The 21,879-nt window shown below is 35.9% G+C and overlaps 1 protein-coding gene across 1 annotated transcript; it reads right to left on the minus strand.

The window, feature by feature from the left end:
• Positions 1 to 346: 346 nt before the first annotated feature.
• Positions 347 to 20,254, minus strand: LOC106662207 (homeodomain-only protein-like). Its single transcript, XM_014386093.2, has 2 exons — positions 20,011 to 20,254; positions 347 to 791 (listed from the first exon to the last, which is right to left on the minus strand). Exons 1-2 carry the CDS (start codon positions 20,170 to 20,172, stop codon positions 720 to 722), a joined length of 234 nt encoding a protein of 77 aa, XP_014241579.1. The 5' UTR covers positions 20,173 to 20,254; the 3' UTR covers positions 347 to 719.
• Between the last annotated feature and the right edge of the window lie 1,625 nt (positions 20,255 to 21,879).

A 21,879-nucleotide genomic window follows, 5' to 3' on the forward strand; every position in this document is an offset into this window, starting at 1 on the left:
TTTCAGCTTTCCATCTTCAGTGGTGGACCTGTGTAATCTGGTCTGTTTTTTTATTTATTGTTCTGAACCCAGACTTTATATGTGAAGGGGTTCAGTAGATAAAGATAACACCAGGTACTCAACTAAACAGGAATCGCTCCATTGAAGATGGCGAAAAGCTGATGAATCAAAAGAGTGAGGATGGGAAGACAAAATAAAACATTAAGTTAAAAATGGAAGATCACCATTAAGAGGCAATAGGCATTATTGTTCTATAGCAAGAACATGTAGACCCAAAATAATTCTGAAAAATATTTATATATTGTAAAAACAAAATTGTAAAGGTACAAATGGTACAAATAAAAAGTACTTTAAATAGTTTTTAATCAAAAATAACATTATATACACAATATAAATAATTTGTTAATAAAAATGAAAACTAAGAGTGAATTTTTGGTGTAGGGTTGAGGGGAAAAGGTGGAAACGTTTCCGGAGTGCTTTATTTTAAAAGGTGAAATTGGCATTGGGACAGATTCTCGAGAGTCGATTGTAAACAAATGCTCTAAAAATAATTTTGAGACTCAACGTTTCCACCTCGGGCACCGATTTAGGCGTAGGGTGCCAATCCTAATAATAATAACCATTTCGTACTCGGCGGTAGATGTGGTTGGTTAACTTTTGAACAATTTACAGTTGGTTTGCATTGGTATTGGCGTTTAAAAAATATAAATAGGTTGCTTTTAAATCTGTCCAAAGCAGTCTGACAGCCCTTGACTTCTCCTCCAGGTCGCCACCCTCTGGATATACCACTCCTGAAACAGAAAAACCGCCAAATAATTAATAAGTAAAACATATTCTAAATAAACTTGTCGTAAAAGAGATAATCCAAACATGCTTGCCAGTTCGGAATAAAATAGTCTATTTGTTGCTTAGTACTGTTTTATATCGTAAAAATATAAATTTAAGTTTAGCAGAAAGATTAGATTGGTGAAGGTGCTGTTTCCCTCGTTTGCCGGGTTTAGCGAATGTGATTTCTCTGGCAGTCAACATTCTGGAAGGTCGACGACCAACTTAAAATAGCCAATGAAATAGCCCACAGTGTATCACTTTGGGGGTGGAGGGGGAGCTACAGCTCATAAAGCAGGGTAGTTAATTTTCCAATTTACAGAAAACTAATCCCAATCAATTAATTTATATAGGTTTTTGTTTTCGAAGGACCAAAATAAGAAATTTTTGTAGATGGAAAGATAGTTCTGTGTGACACTATAAATCCTATATATATAAATCGTCAGTCATCTAGGACCTTTTTTATATTTCGTGAGCGAAATACTTTCTTTCTCCAGACTCAGTACGCCCAACAAGATAAACCATACTGCTTCGACCAAAGTAAAATGTTGCGAGTTGGTTCACAAATATTTTGTCAAACAATGGAGAAGCCTGGTGAATCCACTTGTCAAACCTGATCCATTTAACTTAAAAGAAGAAAGTTACCAACAACACTTTGGCTAGCAGGTATATTAAAATACCACCTAAAGACAAATGGGATTATTAAAAGATCCCGGTGTCGACTATGACAAAAAGAGACTGTGGCAATAGGGCATATTCTGTGCTTCCGCCTGAAATCCATTCCTGAGCAATAAAGACCTCGTAGTCAATACCCTGCCGGCTGCACCTACCTCCAGTTCCTGCATTATTCAGAACTGCTGAAGGAAAGGGTTTCTTAACCCCGCCTCGAGGAATATGGAGTACTTTGGGGTGTTGTTTCGACTGGAGAGTAAAAGTAAGTTATTAGCGAGAATGGAGTGGGTTCAACCCCGCCCCGAAAAATATCGAATGCTGGGAGAGTGAAATGACCAGACGTCTGTTTGTATGCTTATGTAAATTTATAGGAATGAATGTAATTTATTACCGTGAAAGAAAGGGGTTTCTTAACCCCGCCCCTTGGGATATCGAGAACTCTGGGGTTAGTGTCTGACGACTGGTGAGTAAAAGTAAGTTATTCGCGAGAATGGAGTGGGTTCAACCCCGCCCCTTGGAATATCGAGTGCTCTGGGGTGTGAATGTTACCAGACTTCTGTTTGTCGGCTCCTGAACTTTCCATGTGTACAGGGTAATCCAGCATAAACCCGAAAAAAATTGGGTTATAGTACATCCTAAATAGATTAAAATGTAATCAACGGAACCAACGTATTTCAATCCGGCCGGAAGTTATGAATTTTTACATGTGTTCGAAATATCCCAATCTTAAGCCATAAATTGGCATTTTTTCAAGATCTATAGCATCTGTTCCAATTTTTAACCATATTTTTGAATTCTGCATCAAATTTCCTATAAGAAAATAGAATCGTACAAAAGTCACCGTTGGACAAATGAGAAAACGGTACGAGCATGCGTTAGACACCACGGAAGGCATTTTGAACATTTGTTGTTTCTCTTCTTTTTTTAGTATTTTATTTCGTAATAAAGAGATTTGACTTAATAATATTACACAAGTCATTTCTTTCTTTCTTTTTTTTTAAATTCTGCATCATCCACACTGCTGTTTAAAATTTTCGAAATTGCACAGTTCACTCCACTTCTGTAAGCGTTAAATTTGCACGTTTGAACCATGTTTTTTAACATTCCAGGTTGATTTTACCGTTGAAGGGTTGACGTTTTTGGAATTTCGAGTACACCTTAGGAAGGCTTATTAAATGAAGTTTTTATGTTTGGTACCCCTACAAATATTGGGTTGTCCGGAAAATAATGCAGGATTTTAAGTTTTCATTAAAAAAAATCTATATAAAATATTCTGTTTACGTTTACAGGATTACTCATTTGTATGAATGTCAACACTTATTAATCCTCTTCCAAATGATATTGTTTGTTTACCTCTGTAGCATTCCGCTACTTGGAAATAATTCAGTCATCCTTATAATGTCAAAGCGAGAATTTCGTACGATTTTCTTTTACGAGTTTAAACTCGGCCGAAGCGGAGCCCAAACGGCTAGAAACATTAACCAAGTCTGGGGCGAGGGTTGTGTTAATGAGTGCACTGTGCAAAGGTGGTTTAAAAAATTTCGGGAGGGAGATTTCAGCCTTGAAGATGAAGAAGGTCGTGGAAGGCCTTCCTCTCTTAATGATGATGTTCTGCGATCAGTGGTGGAAGAAAACCCCAAAACAACTGTTCGAGAACTTGCAGAGCAACTCAAAGTCAGTAAAACGACCGTCGCTGACCACCTCAAGGCGATTGGAAAAGTGAAAAAACTCGAAAATTGGGTTCCACACTCATTAAACGATCGCCAAAAAATCAGCGCTTTGATGTTTGTGCATCACTTCTTTGTCGAAACAAAAATGACCCATTTCTGGCCAGAATTGTTACATGTGACGAAAAGTGGATTCTCTACGATAACACTAGACGTTCTGGACAGTGGCTCGACAAAGGAGAAGCTCCAAAGCCCCCAACTCATCAAAAAAAGGTAATGGTTACGGTATGGTGGGCTTCATTTGGTTTAATACACTACAGCTTCTTAAATCCTGGCGAAACCATCAATGCTGAATCATACTGTAACCAAATTAATACCATGCATCAGAAATTGGCAGTAATGAAGCCCTCTTTGGTCAATCGGAAAGGGCCCATTTTGTTGCATGACAACGCTCGACCACATGTGTCACGTGTAACGTCACAAAAATTATTGGAGCTTGGCTATGAAACTTTGCCTCACCCACCCTACTCTCCGGACCTCTCGCCTACTGACTACCATTTTTTTAGACACCTGGACCACTACTTACAACACATAATATTCAAAAATCAAACGGAACTGGAAAATGCATTTATTGACTTTATCAATTCTAAAAATTCTGAATTCTACTCAGACGGAATTAATAAGTTACCAACACGTTGGGAGAAATGTATTGAGAGTATGGGAAATTATTTTGATTAAAGAACATTGCTTTAAAGTAACTAGTTTCTTTTTTTTTGTTTAATACCAAAATCCTGCATTATTTTCCGGACAACCCAATATGTTTGTAATGTTGAAAAACAGTTATTTTTTAGAAATTTATCAAACGTTTCTCCTTTTTTAAAATTCTTTGTATTGGGTAATAAACTTACATGTACATAAGGCCATAAATTAGCCTTCCTTAAAGGAAAGTTAAATAATAAAAAAAAACTTTCGTGTATTCAACAAAATTCAAAAGGTTCATAATCCCGACCGGACCGAGATAGAACAGTTCGGTTGGTTGCATTTTACTCTATTTAGGATGTACTATAACCTAATTTTTTTCGGATTTATGATGGACCACCCTATATATGTACTACCAGTAAAAAACAAACTGCATCATTGTTACTTCGTTGAAGACGCCTGAAAATATTTGATCTCAGATCATGATTGGTCATAGATTTGCTTGTGCAAAATTATTTATTTTATTTTTGTACTTGAAATAATATATTAGACATGAATACGTAAATAATTTGTATCAACAAAATCAGTAATACGTATTGCTGGAAAATTTTAGCCAAAAGTTCAGGAAATTGAGGAGGAAGGGACAGAAAATCTACTAGAAATAAATTTTACAAAATCAGAAAAACATTATATTCTTATAAACTTTAGAAATTATTTTTTGTTTGTGAAAGTGAATCAATTTGTAACACTTCTTCTCTTTGGAATTTTTAAAACTGATAAATACCATTTGCTATAGGCTTAGTTTCAGGCTATTCAATTGGCAAAATCGAAATTCTCATGGGTCACAAAGATATCGCATTTTTTTCTAAACTGCATTTAATGATCTTTCACGATACCCTCGAAGACCTCGGAGCGATAAAAGCTACAGTTAAATTTTTTTCTTGGAACATAACGTCACCCGGTTAGAAAATAATGGCAATTGACAAATATTATTTATTTGCCTGTAACATAAACGGTTGTTAAATTAGCTTGTTGTTCTTGTGCGCCTGTATGATCCTTATGGTATAATGAGAAAACTGAAAACGGAAAGTTCTAGTGTTAAGAAAAAATTATTCTGGTTGATGTTGAATATGCAAAATATTGTAATTACATGATGTCATAGTCGGTCAGAGGATATCGTATGACTAATATCAAACGAGTAAATCGAATTTGATCAGTTAATTAACCGGCTCTTTAATTCATCGTAAATACAAATTGACGTCAGAATGTAATTAAGCATTAGGTCGAGTCGAACAAGGTTGAACAGCGATGCTTGACGGACCTCGAATGAGGACAATGGTCAGCGTTGACGTAACGCCAATTCGTTCTCAATTTCGATTTCATCAAACAGCATTTAGGAAAATGAAGGGGTTTTTGTGGATAAATGATGGCTCGTTATCGCGTGGTCGGATCCGCCGCTAACTGGACCACATTTAACACGATCCGGCTGAGGCACAAAGGGCCAATTGTGGCCACGTCCCAAGGGAAATGAAAAGTCTATCTGTCCCTCTTTCCTTATCAAGGCCTTACGACTGTTATAAATCCGACCCAGGCTCCGGGGATATTTTCAAATAGATTTTTTTTAAAACAATGTCAAGTCCTAGAACGACCGTCCATGACCGCAAATGTGATACAAAGCCAAAAAAATATAACGCTAAACTGAATAAGCACTGGGACTAAATGATGAAATGGACCCGGGATTTGGAATTTCTGTAATCCTTGGTAATCCTATTTACATTGAGACGGAAGGTCCTGATTAAATCAGTAGCGTGTCTATACAGAGTCACACGACTGACCATGAATAACACTATGAAATAAATATAAATGGACAACTAGAAAAGTTTGATAATTGCAATTTTGTACGCAGAACGCCATTTCTGAAATGCCAAAAGTCTGACTGACCAATCCAGTGAGGATAGGCGGACCAAAATGATGGCTACGACCAAATTACAGATTCCTCAATCCGAGACAACACAGAGAATATCGCAAGTTATGTAAATTTTGGGAGGTAATAATATTTGTCATTATTTTATAGTACTAAATATTTTGTCTAAATTAAGTAGGTACTTAAGCATTTACATTACATAATATTTGGTGTACGTTAGGTTATCATTAAGTTTTAACTTTGTATTGTTGAAAAGTGAATATGTAACAATTTAAAAAAAATGATCAAAGAGGCCGGTTTCTATTTTCAAATCCGCCTTTCCAATCGATAGATTTATAATAAGACTTTCACTAATTTCTTCTTGCGACTAATAACAGCCTGGAGTAAGCATAAACTTCGCAAACCGGGTTCAACTCGACTCTGCAGTATGTTATATTGCTATGTACATGTCTATAAATTATGTTGTTTACGTAAGGAAGCTAAAATAAGATATGAGCTGTGCGAATATTATATGTATTTTAAGATTTCTTTTTTTTCACGTTAAATAACAAAATTTCATTGAACTACGAAACATTATCCCTAGATTAATAAAATGGTTCTTGGTACGAAATCAAACACAGAACATTATCAAATAGTACAAATATTATAACCAATATTATACAGATTCTAAAGATATAAATGAGATTTTGTCAGATTTGAGTGTATATTTTGTTAAGCAAACATATAAACAGGAACAGTTTGATTGTTTGCATAAAGAGAATCGTGTTTTTTCATTGCCAGATGAAATGAAAACATAGAGTACTAGGCCAAAAAATTCAAATGAAAACATAAAGAAATTTTGAGGACTTAAAGAGATATAGGCTATGAATTGCGGGCTACAAAAATTCTTCTCTATTAAAATTATGATTAAAAAAAAAAAAAAAAAAAAAAATTGTCGCTGGGCAAAAGTTGAGTTTATAAGTTAATAAGAAATTTAAGTATTGTGAAAGACTGAAAAAAGCACCTACAAGAAGAGATCACCGTAAATTATCACGAACACAAGTCACAAACACGACGAAAAACCAATTCATACAACACTTCATAAATTATACCTAAACAAACCTAACATGGAACAAATATGAAAAAGAATTATTACAAAAAGGACTTAAACACAACATCAAGTCATCTAACACATAACAACACCTCATCCAAGCAGTAATAAACGTAGATACAGCGAGAAACATTTTACCCACAGAACAACATGGACCCATAAGACACCTAACTGCACACAACGACGAAAAACTCATTCAAAAACTAAAACACGAACTAAGGAAAAATGACTCAATCATCAAAAGAGTAGATTAAAGTAAGTCATAAAAAATAAGACTACAATGACAAAACTAATTATTTTAAAAAAAACACTTTAACTGTATAAAGGCTAACACAAACACAGACTCAGCACGGGTTGACGGCGGATCAACACAGTTAAGATAGGCAGATAAAGAAAATCGGAACGACCAAATTACAGGGCCATTACCGCACAGAGAAATCTCATAAATAAGTGCATATTTGTACAAAAATTAATTTGTGTGGATAAAAGAAAGGAATGTTTTGACTGATGATTTGAACTAGGTTTCGATAGAAATTTAAATGCCGATGGTAATAAATAGGCTGGAAGAATATAAATCACTACGGAATTTAACGGTGAATTAAAATAAATGTAAAACTAAATCCCTCTGCCATTTGGATCAGGGCAGATCGAGATTATCTGCATGTATGCCTTTAAACTAAAATGCAAATATAAAAACACTTCAAAATAGTTTACAGTTTGATCCTTATCCACTAGTTTACGCATTTAAGCTAAGTTTGTCGTAAAGACTCATTTGTTTTGGTTCAAAGGCGTTTAGTAGTTTTTCCAAGATTCAAGTATCATACAACTACTATTTTTAGAAAAAGATGAATTTTTGCATAAAAACTCCTTCAGAGAAAGCTTTGAAACAAAATAATTAATTTATTCAACTCAAATGGTCAGACTATGGTCCAAAAGTCCTCCGATTGGTGTTACTTTTAAACCCTAAAAAACATAATGTAGAATATTACAGTTTGAAATAAACACAGATTCATTCATTTTGAAATGTTTGGGTCTACAGACCTTCAGTACTAGTAATCAATAAGCAATGTAACGATAAAAATAAAGCTTAGAATTTCAATTGGTCTGTTTTCCTTTCATGGCGTCCCTCATCAATATTCACTCATTACTATTATTCGTTACTGCTTAACTTATAATAATTTTAAATTATACCTTTAATCATCATATTGCTGCTTTATTTTTTTAAGTTGATTAAAATTCAATAAAGAACTGAGGATTTTATTATCACAGTGGAAGGAAAGGTAGGAACAGTTTATGATGTGCTTTGCTTTTTATGTCTAAAATGAAGTAAGAGAAAATCGTTTCAATTGCTCTCCTTGTGTTAAGTCCAAGACGTACTTCGTTATGATTCAACTCGTACCTGCATTAGGTATTCTCGACATTTAGACTCAAAAATGGGTTTTCGCCATTATCGTCGCCCACGCTGATAACCAAGCCCTTGTAGCTTGCAGGATCACGGAAAAAGAAAAAACATAGATGCTGAATACAAATAAGTTTTTGAACCTGGAATTTCAGCATTCACATAATTATTTATATATTTATGCTGGCTGTTGAAAGTTGTGCTTTCCTGGCAGGTGTTAGGCGAAACGCTCGAATTCCTTCCTAGCTGAGTAAACTCGGCGGGCGTAAACAGTTTATGAAAAGTGGAGAATTCTTTTGAATCGAGTTTGAAAAACCGCCACTATTCCTACAAAATATATTTATTTATCTTTCCTCCGGACAAATTTAACTCTTACCAAATACGTACGAAAGCATATTTATGCGGAATCTTTTACAAAGAATAAAAGAGGAAGTAATTGGGAAAAAAAAAGAGGCAGTTAGAATCGCTTTTAATAGGTTCCCATTGCCTCAATTTACCCATAACAAAAGAAAACGGTTCATCGTCGAAAATCATTCAGGTTTTTCCCAACGGGGTAATAACTGCTACTCGCCGAGCTCCAGTCGAAAAGGCTGTATTTCCCGGTCAGTTTTGCAGAAGAAAAGTCGTTATAGAGCAGGTGGCCTTTGAGATATCCGGAGCTATCGCGGCGAAACTAATTGGACCCACCGGCTAAGAAAATTTTTATTAGGTTCGAAGAACTACAGACAACGACACTAGTCGAAACTTCGATCGAAGCAGAAATGCAGAATGCGTTTTTTACTTGAATTCTCATTTTCTATAAATTAAAAAATTAGAAAGCAAGTCCAATCTTATTCACATTTAATGTTTTTACTCTCTCTACCTCTCGAATAAATTCTGGTTGAGGTCATCATTAAATCACTAAGAATCGTACCTTCTATCCACCATATATCGTGCAATCTTCTCTTCTTGCAAATAAAACAAAAATTATTTTTTGAGAAATCCCTCCTACAGGTGAGCATGTTTGGTCGTTCCGTTTCCTTGTTGTCTAGGTCTTCAGACGTGTTTCGGCTTCTCGCCGTATTCTGTGGTAGAAGTATGTTCATAAGCCAGACCGTACATGTGTTTTGCTTGATACATGCTAAGAAAAGTCGATGGCGATCGAGTTATCAAGTATGAAATATCTTGACAAAACTTATTATATTAAATTTATATTTTCAATTGGATTTTTATACGCCCAAATTACACATGTGCATAGCTGACAAGTACTCCTTCCAGTCCACCGGGAATTCCAGCTTTTGTAATTTATAATATAAATTATGCGCAGACCTCGAGAATTACCCAACTCAGGTGTTGGCAATCCGGGGTCAGACCTCGATCTTATCCTTCCAGCAACCGAGGTTGGGCTCTGGATGCTGCCAGTTGCTAGGTCAATTCAGCACCCGCGCATGCAGTTCCTAGATCATTTACACTCGCTCATTCTGCATACATTCTTTCCTAGCTACATACCTTTCACTCAATTAGGGTGGTGGAGTACTTGATATTCTTTCATCACCTTTTACACTTAATTGTGGGTCGATGGGGTTCTAAATATTCCGACATCAACCCTCTTACACTACACAATAAATACATTCACTCTCAACACATATTGGGTACACAAAACTATAAGTAATATAATAAAATGTCATAAAATATGTTTTGACGAAAAGAGGAAACAGGGATTCGCTGCCATGCTCGAGCACGATTCTTATGTTGGGCGGCTTCTTACTCGCTCCCTATATGGAGCTAAGTAATGAAACCCTTCAATCATGTTGGACATGTGTTCGTGGGTCAACCGCGTATGGCCACTTCTCAATCGGGTTAGAGGTTCTGCTATTAAATTTAGAAATAAGAGTAAAACGTCAAACCGCTGGATGAAAATATGTTTTGATTTATGGAACATTGAGTTCTAAAAAAGGTTACGTCTACGATAACCTGATCCGTCAGCTCTCACGTATATTTTCTTTTATTGTTTTGTCTGTTAGAAACAATCGCACATTGAAGATGGCGTGTAGCCTACACGCGTATGAGTGGAATGTGAGAAACCAGCGAGAATCGATGGACCCAGTAGAGTCATCAGTGTCGATCCGGTTCAGCCTGAAAATAACAGTTCTTCTGTTTTTGTACGGAAATACATGACGTAAATTCAATGATTAAGTTATCTCAGCTTTTTTAAAATTAAACGTGGCATGTTCCAGTTGATATCAAAGACCTGAAAGTAGTCGTAAAATGGTTGGACTGATAACGTGGACAAAAAAAAAACAGTGGAGTATGCTAAATTGCCTCTTGATAATTTTCTATTTTATTTGCTCCAATCTATTTTTTTGGTTTATTTTAAGATTCCGGTCCTGCTGTCGCGAGGGCTATTGGTAATTTAAGTTAAAATAACACCCCTAGCTGCTTTGTTGTATCAGGCCTTCTTAGGTAGTTGGTCTGTGCGTTAATTTGTCAGAATTATCAAAAACCAGTCTGACAGACCAAAACACTAAATCGGAAAGAACCTAATTGATATAGTGCGCTCATCGTAGTTGAAACATTGATTCTTATACTCTGTTTATAATTCTTTACAGCCATGTGTATTTTTTTTATAATATAATATTTTCAAAATCAGATAGTCCTAGTATCCAGGATGGTGAGGAAAAAAGTCGTAGGTCGAGGGACACGCAAGAAACCCGTTTGTGGTGTGGCTTATCTTCGCCGAAAACGTGCCATTTCTTTAAAAACCAACAAAAAGTGTAAAAAAATTTAAATGATCTCCTTTTTAAACGAGCTATTAGCGTGCAAAATGCTAAAACGTGTCACCGGTTAAAATGAAAAATTCAGAAAGCTTTTGGCCGACTTTTGACTTTTACATACATACCTACCTATGAAGGATTCTGGAGAAATTTTAATAATGAATCGGATTTATTGAAATTTTAATACAAAGTTAATAAAAAGACACGGCTAAAGAGCAATTTTCTATTTGAAATTCACAAGACGTCTTAAGAATATTTTAACCGGTCGTTTGAAGACCTTCGGCGTTCTCCAGTTCCTTTCCTCCAAATATTGTAAAAAATGGTGAAATAAAAGGCAAGGTTTTATTCCTCGTATGCATTTTTACTTTACAAATCGATTTGAAGGATTTCTCAAATCAGCACTTTATATTTTTCTATTTGTTTCCATGACGCCCAAAATAGGAGAAAAATCTTGAGTTTAAAATTTGAATAGTGTAACAGCAATGGAGTCGCATGGTTTCCATTTAAAGATAACAATCGTGCTCACCAACCTTTTCGGTCTTTGGTGCAATAAACCCTGAAGCTGTAAGCCAAAAGCGTAATTCTGCGAAAGGAAATTTGCATATACAGTCTGCAAGTGATAAGCTCGATTATTTCTGAATTGAGATTTTTTTCTGTAGTGAAGGAAAGCTTTAGTTCCAAAATATTCAACTTGAAAAAAAACACGTTTGCAGGAAATTCGCACAATTTTGAAGTTTTTCCCTTTTCATTATTTTCAGCGTTCGTCCATTTTCGACACGTACATGTTGCGAATCTCTCTTAATCAGTTGGAACAGTTGAAAATCATTGTCAGTTGATAATAAGCATAGCTCGGATTAGGGACGGATGAAGTTTCATAAGGAAGAGAGCGAGGGAGAGAGACGGTTAGACAGAACCGAACATCAACAAAAGAAGCACGGACACAATTTTACCCTCCGTTGTTTATTTTTCAGACATTTTTATGAACGATCATTTCAAACCTGTTCATTATACAAACGCGATAAGAGTTGTTATTCAAAAATATTTTCAGTTTGCCGAACAAATACGAAAAATAGAGTAATACGGTCCCTAATTGCTTGTTATCTGGCCAAATGGTTGTGGCCTGGTTTCAACTTTAATTCCTATCCTTGTTTGTCATTTGGGCTCAATTTTTATCCGAAGTGTTAAATTGCGCTCGTAAAAACGATACCTGAATTTTTGTTTTGTTTATGATGTTTATGTTTTGAAGCGGCATAAAATTTCAACCGTCTGATTCCAAGAGCTTTGTAGTAAATTTTACACCTTTTTTCCACCTTTTGGAAAGATAGTTCTACTCACAGAAGTTTAAGCTATCCGGACTTCGAGTATTAAATAATCATCATCATGCAAAAATTAAATTGCCATACCCCACCTGAAACTATTTCTATTCTGTAAATTTTATATAAAAATTATCTAAATATTAAATAAAGCCTAAATTAACCTGTTAAAACTGGGAAAAATCATCCGCCCCCCCCCCCCCAAAAAAAGGGGAAAGTAGATATTGAATGAATGAATGTTTTATGCTTTCATTTACATACAGTCATATTTATATATAAAAAAATACACAATAAAATATAAATGTGTGGTGATTAGTGACCGTTAATCGATAATTATTCAGAAATCGTGAGATGACACCACACATTTCTACACAAGAAGAACGAAGAACATGGGATTCTATGAACAAATTTCAACTACATATGGACACACAACTAAAAGTACTCTGAAGGACATCGCCAACAATGAGAAGAAACTCGCATCGGCTATCAACCAGAGAACTTTTTTGCTGAAATGCAGACAACACAAGGCCCTGAAGAAGATGTCAATAAAGATAGAAACGTTGGCACGATAAAGAAAATGTTTTTCTGAAACCTACATCACACCAGACCGCATCTCACGATTTCTGAATAATTATAAAATATAAAATTCTTTTTTTCTTCAGATCTAATGCATGGTCATTTGACCGTCTTCCATAGTCTTCAGAATTTTAAATATCAACAATTAACAATTAAGGAAAAAAGAAAAGATGAACTGAACGGTAATTAAAAATAAAAATTCAACAATTAGAAAAGTTTAAAAAACCCCAACGAAAAAAATAAACTAATAATTAAAACAAATATGTTTTTTGTATAATAAAGACGCTTTTTTATACAGAACCGAATCTTTCCAGTTACTATCATTAAGTAATGAAATAACATCATCAACTGAACGGGTTCTCTGCTAAAGAGTGGAATGTGTTGTTCACTTTATTTATATTGCGTAAAGAACATATAAATTACGCTTGTCAGCCAGGGTTTGTAATTGTGACACTGCGTCCCCTCCCCCGTACTTTGAAAGTAATCTGTATATATTAATAATATAAATTTTTTATAACGTCATAATTTCAACGTGAAAGGTTACACATCTTTCTTTCTAACTTCTTTCTTTGACCCAGCGCAATTTTACTCAATAGTTAGTTGATTCGCCCAATTTAAAATGGGGTGTGCATCTAGATGTACATCGTATCTTCCCATTAACTGCAGCCAATTTTTAAATCAAAACATTTTATACTCGTTTTTCCCTAGCTACTATTTACATTAATCTTTACTGGCTGTGATTAATTAAATAATAAGAGAACTGAAGTTTCAGAGTGTAAGAAAAACAAAATTGTGCCCCTGTTTTTAATTAAACCCTATAGTTTGGTGCATTGGCAGTCTGAATAGCCTTTTTGTAAAGAAACGTAGTTTTTCGACCTGTAAGCTTCACCCAAGACCTGACCGTAGCTCATCACTTCGCACAAAACAGCATCAAACACTTTATATTTAGCTACTAAACCGATGTCTCTATTCATGCTGAAAATCCTTCCAAACAGTTCCGATACGCCGTTTTCCTCAAGCAGTGTTTGATCTGAAGTTTAGTGTAGAAACTGAACACCTAGATATTTATAATTTGCTGCCACCCCTATGATCGTGATTTTGTCGGATTTTTCCACGATTCTACGAGCTTTGATTCGCCCATTCGCCACCGCAGCTTTCTGTTTGTTTTTTTCTTTCTGTCTATTTCGATTTAAAATTTTCAACAGACGGTATCAACACCCATCTGGGAGAAAACGTGTGAAGATCACAGCCGGGTGTGTTTCTCCATGGCACTGCTAACTGTCGTGTCGGATTCGAAAGTGGCGTCGTCTTCTAAAGCTTTCTGCAGCCCGCGTCCGGTCTCGGGAATGAGCACGAACTAGTTTTGTGTCGCATTGTTTCTACGCAATTTCCCAACGGAGTTAAACAAAAAAGGATTACCGTTAATTTTTAAATGCATGTTGGAGATTTATAAATTTGGTGGAGTGGATTTGTTTATTTATTTTTTAATTAAAATGGCCAACTGAGACTGACTATTAATTTTACAATGACTAATTTAGAAATCTTTAGTCCATTCATTAATGTCATAGTTTATCTAGTTGAGTATCTACAGGATGAGCTTTGAAATGAAACAAAATCTGAAAACGCTTTTTGAATTTGAACATCATTTTCGAAATTTTTTCATAAATTCCTAAACGAGTGAAAATCTGTGAGACAAGTCTGGAGAATAAGGTGGATGATGATGAACATCGTAGCTCCTTCAATTTGAAACATGAGGCCTGGCGTGGTCGTGGAGGAGTATAGGGCCTTTCCGATTTACCAATGCAGGATGATTTTCGAGTAATTACGCATTTCGTCAATTTCCTTGCAGTACGATGTATAGGTAATGGCCTAATAGAGGCAAAAAGGAGTAGTGAATAATTCCAGCCATGGTCGACCATACGGTTACCGTCAATTTTTTTGGTGTAAATTTGGTTTTGGCATGTGTCCTGGTCTTCCGTCGATGTTTAACCAATGCCCTGACCGACGCTGATTGTCACGTGAAATCCATTTTTCATCGCAAGTGATTATTCCTTCAAGAAAAGGCTCGGTTTTTTGTCTGGCGAGGAACGAAACGCACGTCTCACGGCGCTTTAACTCCTGTCGCTCAGTGAGCTCATGAGGACCCAAGTTTTTTGACATTCCCTATGGTCCTTAATAGTCTTGACAAGGTAGCTGCACTTGCATTTAGTTATGCTGCGAGTCCTCAGACTGATTGATAGTGGCTCTTATTCCACCTGAAGCTTAAGGACATAGTTGTCAATTAAAGTTGGAGGTCTTCCTCGGAATTGTTTTCCAATTCGGTATTCCCTTCCGAAAATTTACGAATGGTCATTTATACTCCATTCCCCAAACTCATTGCTGATGTTTCTAGCAGCCTCAGCTGCCGAATGACCAAGTTTAAATTTGTACACGAAAATCGCGTGTTTCCATATTCATATTCGGAGGTACACTAATCTAGTAGGTATACTACTTGGGGAGCTCATCATTTTAAACAAAAGTGGAAGATTAATTACTGCACAGTTGTAATTTGTAAACAATTGGAAGTAAACAACAGAATATCGCTATATCCTCTCTGAATTTCTGAAATTATAAAATCGGACATTTCATGAGAAACTGCCCAATAATGTGATTGTAAAACATTATTTTATTTGGTATCGATAGCCAGGAATTCCTTCACTTTTTTTTGTACTGGTGGAGCGGAATCGTACCATCGTATCATGCTTATATGATGTAGTTCGGAGTACATTCAAGATATAGAAAAATAAGTTTATGCTTTAAGACAATAAACCACACTTGTTGGGAAATTTAGTCGGAATTTTTTGCCGATCTCCGAACCGTGGTAATTAATGATTTAATCTCGTAAGAACTTCAACGTTCAATAACTGCGTGCCGAATTGTAAAAGCTGAGGCAATCTGCTGGGAAGATGAAAAGATTAAATAGAAAATGAACGAAAAAAAGAAATCCCATCGTCATTTTTTAATTATTGAATTAATTAAGTCTTTATGTCTTATCTAATCTAGTAAGCGCATTTTATGTTTCTTTGTATTTTCTTGCACTTACTGAATAAATTATACTCAGTATTGAATATATTATACTCAGTGGTTCTATTCTTGTTTTTCTATTAATTCTTCAGTGTGTTTTAGTTTTAAAGTAACGCGCACGTTGTTTTTGTAAAATTCCATTGGAAAAAAAATCTGAGGGTCGAAAACAAAATGTTTAAATGTTCACATCATTCTAAACGTGGCTTTTTCAAGGCTTTAAGTTGATTGGTTATTGTGTTCGGAACGTGCGCGATGAACATTCGACCCTTATGGAAGTTTCTCGGTTAGAATGGCCCATAAAATCGGTAAATTACACACAATAAAAAAAATAAGTCACAATTCTGGCAAAAACCACATTGCAGATATGGCGTCGACTTTCACTCGGACAGAGTACGGCCGGAATCTCGAGATAAATAGAAAAATAGAGCGGAACAATCAAAATGAAATATGCCAAAAAGGCAATTTACCGTACTCAACTGTTTTTCTACTCTCCTTATCAGTTCGCCATTTTCAGACTACTTTCAGGTCTTGAATATCAACTAGCAAATGCAGTTTAATTTAAAAAAAAAAAAACAGAGATTACTTAAAATCCAATTTACGTCATATACAACCGTTACTCATGCAGAAAAGAACTTGTGAACGACACGGATCTTACTGAGTCTATTCTTGCCGGGTTCCTAAATTACACTTATACGCTTCGGCAACACGCCATCTTCAGTGAGGGATTGTTCACTGTTTCTAATAGGCAAAAAAATAATTTATATGTGAGAGCTACCGGACCAGGTTGATCATAGACGATCACATACATACATCGATACATCTTGCAGACCGTGTTTCATAAATAAAAAATCCATAATGTTCAGCGGTCAGAATTGATTATATGAATTACTTCAATTAATTATTCTTTTTATCTAAGGTCTTGGTCGAGATGAAAGCCGAAGGTCGTGGGTTCGAATCCCGCTCGTGACACTAACTTTTTCTTCTCGACCAAGACTTAGATAAAAAGAATAATTAATTGAAAGGAATATAAAAACAATTTTCATCCAATGGTCGGACTTTGATACATTTGCTTCGGTTTTATAATTATTTCTAATTTTAATATAATGCAGACAATATTTTGGCATATCATCGGACCTGTGCGTAGTCTTGGGGCACTGCTGCGGGCACAGATCGCAGTTCCTTTACGTCAAGGCTACAGGGATTTTTATATGTATATAGAGTTTTTTATGTGTGTTTGTGTTGTGTCTGTGTTGACTTTATGTTAATTTATTGGAATGAATGTAATTTATTAGCGTGAAAGGAAGAGGTTATTTAACCCCGCCCCTTGAAATATCGAGTACTCTGGGGTGAGTGTGTTGAAATATCTCTGGAGGAGTAATGTGACCAGACTTCTATGTTTCTATCGAGTGTTGTGTTTGTGTTAATTTATTGGAATGAATGTAGTTTAATAGCGTGAAAGGAAGAGGTTATTTAACCCCCGCCCATTGGAATATCGAGCACTCTAGGGTGAATATGTGACGTATACAGGGTAAAAGTAAGTTATTAGCGAAAATGAAGTGGGATCAATCCCGCTGCGAGGAATATCGATTACTCTGGGGAATGAATGTGACCAGACATCTATGTTTGTGGTGATGTTTTGTGACATCTGTTTTGTTTCTATTCTGTATTTGACGACCTGAGGTACAATCGAGAGGCTAGTATTTTAGGATGTCGTCCTGGTACACATTTACAAGTAGAGAGTCAGAAACCAGATGGCTGCAGTTTAAAACAAAATACGCGCGAAAGAAAAGAAAAAGAAGGAACCACAGAGGGCCGGCGATGACCTCAGCTGTATGTCGGCCCGTAAACTTTCCACTTTATTATTATTAATATAATGCACAGGGTAGTGCACTCGCTTCCCTCATCTACACAATTTACACTGTTGATCTACCCACTCACCCTAACACTTTCATTTTTACGTTTGCTGATGAAACATAACATTCCAGACTCAAACGTAAAAATTGAAATACAAGATTCAGACCGTTCAAAAGAGTACTAGACAAACGATCCAAACTTACATTAACCAACAAAAACAGACACTATTCTGCTTGCCCCCCTAAGGACATACGGACTTGAACTGTACGGAACCGTTCCGTTCCAATCCTACAAACCCTACAACTAATATTCTTCGATCAATAGTTATCGCTCCCTTCTATGTTGAGCATGTTGTTGGTTGTGTGTTACATTACATTGCCCGAACACTTAAACCCCTTAATCCCCCAATTATCATCACAGCATTACCCACCAATCCTCGTTGGACAACTTAATTTCACAACGTAGTCACTGGACGGACGCCGTTCTTGCGTTCCACGACCTTTTGTGTATCAGTGCATACAACCTTGTGTGTTGACAATTTCAACATTTTTGCTTGTTGCATTTTTAAAAAGAAGTTTTTAAATAAATAAATGCATTTTTTAAAAATAACACAATGTCGTGTAATATGCCATCCAGGAAAACTCCAACGCTGTGGAATTTTCACAGCATAAAGTCGCTTGGTCTAGCTTATGTACACGATTGACAAATCCATCATTGAAGATGGCGAGAAACCGGGCGCGTCTGACAGAACAAGGCAGTGAGGAAACGCAACGACCGAACATCTTGACCTCAAGTACCAGGTTGATCGGAGGCGATTAAGGTCCAACTTTCAGACCAAAACGTTTTATAAATCATGAAGTATTTTTTCTTCCAGGAGTCTGCTACTTTTGCCTGGGTTTTATGATTTTCTCACGCGGACTAAGCTCGCCTGTCAGCCGGCTCGATGAATTTTCCCCTGCATCCGCGGAAATTAAACGTAAATTATACAATGTTTTTCGTATAAAAAGTTTTGTCAAATTTAACATATCCCACTGCTTTTTTTTTATAATCACCTTATCAGTTCAACCATTTGTAAGGCTATTTTCAGGTTTTAAATATCAACTGGCTAATGTGGGCCACGTTTAATTTAAAAAAAGTCCAAAAACGGTAAAACTGTTATTTTCAGACTGAAACAAATAGACACTGTACTCAGTCCGTTCATTCTCGCTGGTTTACTCTCTGGTCCATTCATAATCGTATCGGCTTCACGCCATCTTCAGTGAGCATCCTCCGTTTATGGCAAACACTACGTGAAAAGTCACTTTGAATTGAACGCCATTGATCTTTACTTGATTCTCACTGGGTTCTTAAGTTTCACTCGCGCGACTTCTCGCCATCTTCAGTGAAATACGTGCCCAACATAGCATTAAAATACATCAAGGTCGGTAATAATTCAATTTTAATTCCAAATTTTATTAGATTATTCATGATCAAATTTCAACTCGTTCTCGTCAATCTTCCTATGATCTAGATTATCTATTTTCAAATTTTTTATAGTGTTGTGATTTGACTATTATTAAAAATTCTGATCTGACTAGCTCATAAATTTTGATTGTTTGTATCATTCGTAATTATTACTCTTTATTTATTAGTTTTATAATTATTTATTTTTGTAAAGACATTACAAATTGTCTTGGGTTTTTAGATTTTTTCTCCTGTAGCTTTAAAATTTTAAAATTATATAGTACACAACTGTTACGTTAGGTGATAAAGTTGAAAAATAAATTTCCAAATTTAACTAAAATTGTAGTATCTTTTCACTATTCTGGCAATTATTTTATGATTACGCATTATATTCCTGTCACAATTTATAAAAAAATTACGAAATGTTTTGTAATGATGAGTTTAAGTTTGTTTTGTGTTTTTCTAAAGGGATCTAATAAACCTAGACACGAACGTCTAGAGACGATAGTCTATCATGCTTCAAATTTGAGGTCGGTGGACGAAGATTATGCTCAATATCCGTGAAAATTCTTAAAACTTTACAATGGATGTAAATTGCAAAATTTCACTTTAAGAACCTAGGAAAAAATAGTATCAAAGAAAGATCTAAATCAACATCGACCCGTAAAAATCACCTATAAATCCTTCTTATATTATGATTTTATAGTTATTTAAATAAAGTGGTCGACTTGCCCTGACGTCGGTCTCGTTGGCACCTATTTCGGCTGCGAGTAGTGCCAGGTCCGTTTCGTGTAGTGTCTTCCCCTTGCTGAATTCCGTCTCGAGGGTGGCCTCCTGCTCCAGGGTGAGCCTGGAGACTCGCTGTCCGTGGGTGCGTGCTCCTGTCTTCAGCATTTCCGTCTCGTTAGGCCGAGTCTTCGTGAAGATGTGAGGACTGAGGAGCGGATACGAGGAACGGCACCCTCCCACTTCGCACTACGACCGCCGGACCCCTCCACCTCTGCACCTTTTATCAGTTTACATGCGTACCCTGCGACCTTCTAGCCAAACGGTTCGCCAATATTGATCCTCTTTGGATGAACTTTCGAACTATTAAATATATTTCAATTTACATAATACTTATAATACCAAACTATTTTTTTACGACATTTGCAATAAAAGGGATAATTACAGTTGATCTGTTGACATCATTTGTAGAAATACTGTCATTTATACCTCTGTCTGTGTTCCACCCTATCTATTTATATCAAACAATCTCTCTCTCTCCTCTCTCTCGCATTTTTTCTCTTTCTCACTCTCACACACTTCTTCTTTTCACTTACTTATCAGTTTAACTCTTCCTTCCTCTCACCCCCTTTTCCTTCGTCTCGTTCTCTCTCATTCACTTTCACTACCTTAGTTTATCTTTCCCCCTTCTCTTTTTCTTTATCATTTTCTTAACACTTTCTTGGTCTAGGCACTTCTGCGATTCTAAATAAAACCTCTTTTATTTCTCTCTCTCTCTCTCTCTCTCTCTCTCACACTCTCTCTCTCACTCTCTCTCTCTCTCTCTCTCTCTCTCTCTCTCTCATACTTTTGATCTATCTCTAGTCACTTCTGCGATACTAAATAAAACCTCATTCATTCATTCATTCTCTCTCTCTTTTCTTTCGTTCTCTCTTTCTCTCTTCGTTTCATTTTCTCTTGCTCATTCTTTCGATCATTCTACTTACTTGTGCGATTCTAAATAACACCGCTCTCTCTATCTCTCTCTCTCTCTCTCTCTCTCTCTCTCTCTCTCTCTCTCACTCACTCATTAATTATAAGAGAGGTTTTTTAAATTTGAGTTTTTTTAAATAAAACAATATTCATTCATTCTTTCTTTTTCTCTTTCTGCCAATCCCCTTCTCTATCTCACGCACATACAAATTTTACCCTCTTTCCCCTCACCATCTTTCAGTCACACCCTCACCCTCTTGTTTGTGTTTTCCACTCCCTCTATCTTTCTAATATTATTGATTGGTTCCTTTGTAAGTTTGTCCAAGGAGTTCACTACGGATGGATCCTCAACTCTCTGTGGATTGCCAAATTACGGACCTTACCTGTGCAGCGTTCGATTTTTTGAACAAGGAACATCCTGAAGTTTCTTTACGATTTATATTTCGACAACATTTTAGAATTCTTCCAGGACGTTATAAAACAACTTTATTTGTGTAGTTTTTGAGGTTTTCTTTTAGTTTGTGGTTACACTGTTGTAGCGGGCGTCTGCGGTCTCTCATCCATTGTCTCTTATTATTTTTTCTTTTTTTGTCGCGGTAATAAATAGCATTATGAAATTAAAATTCGTGTTAGTACAACTACACCTACCAAATTATATATATGCGGACGGACTGAAATCATTCCTAACTTCAGGAATGCGTTGATACAAGAAAACAAAATTATAAAGATTTGGACTGGTTTCGATTGGACGAAACGTCAAGCATTACACAGGCATTAGTCATCAGTATTACTGAATCAATTAATTTGTACTCTTTTAGTTTTGGTTAGAGGGTGGTTTGCACATGAGGTATTAATTTTGAAGGTATTGTACATCGCAATTGAATTAATTAAGGTACGTTCTAC

The sequence above is a fragment of the Cimex lectularius genome, unplaced genomic scaffold, assembly GCF_000648675.2.
Source record: "Cimex lectularius strain Harlan isolate CLEC.00 unplaced genomic scaffold, Clec_2.1 scaffold3, whole genome shotgun sequence".
Lineage (NCBI taxonomy): Eukaryota > Metazoa > Arthropoda > Insecta > Hemiptera > Cimicidae > Cimex > Cimex lectularius.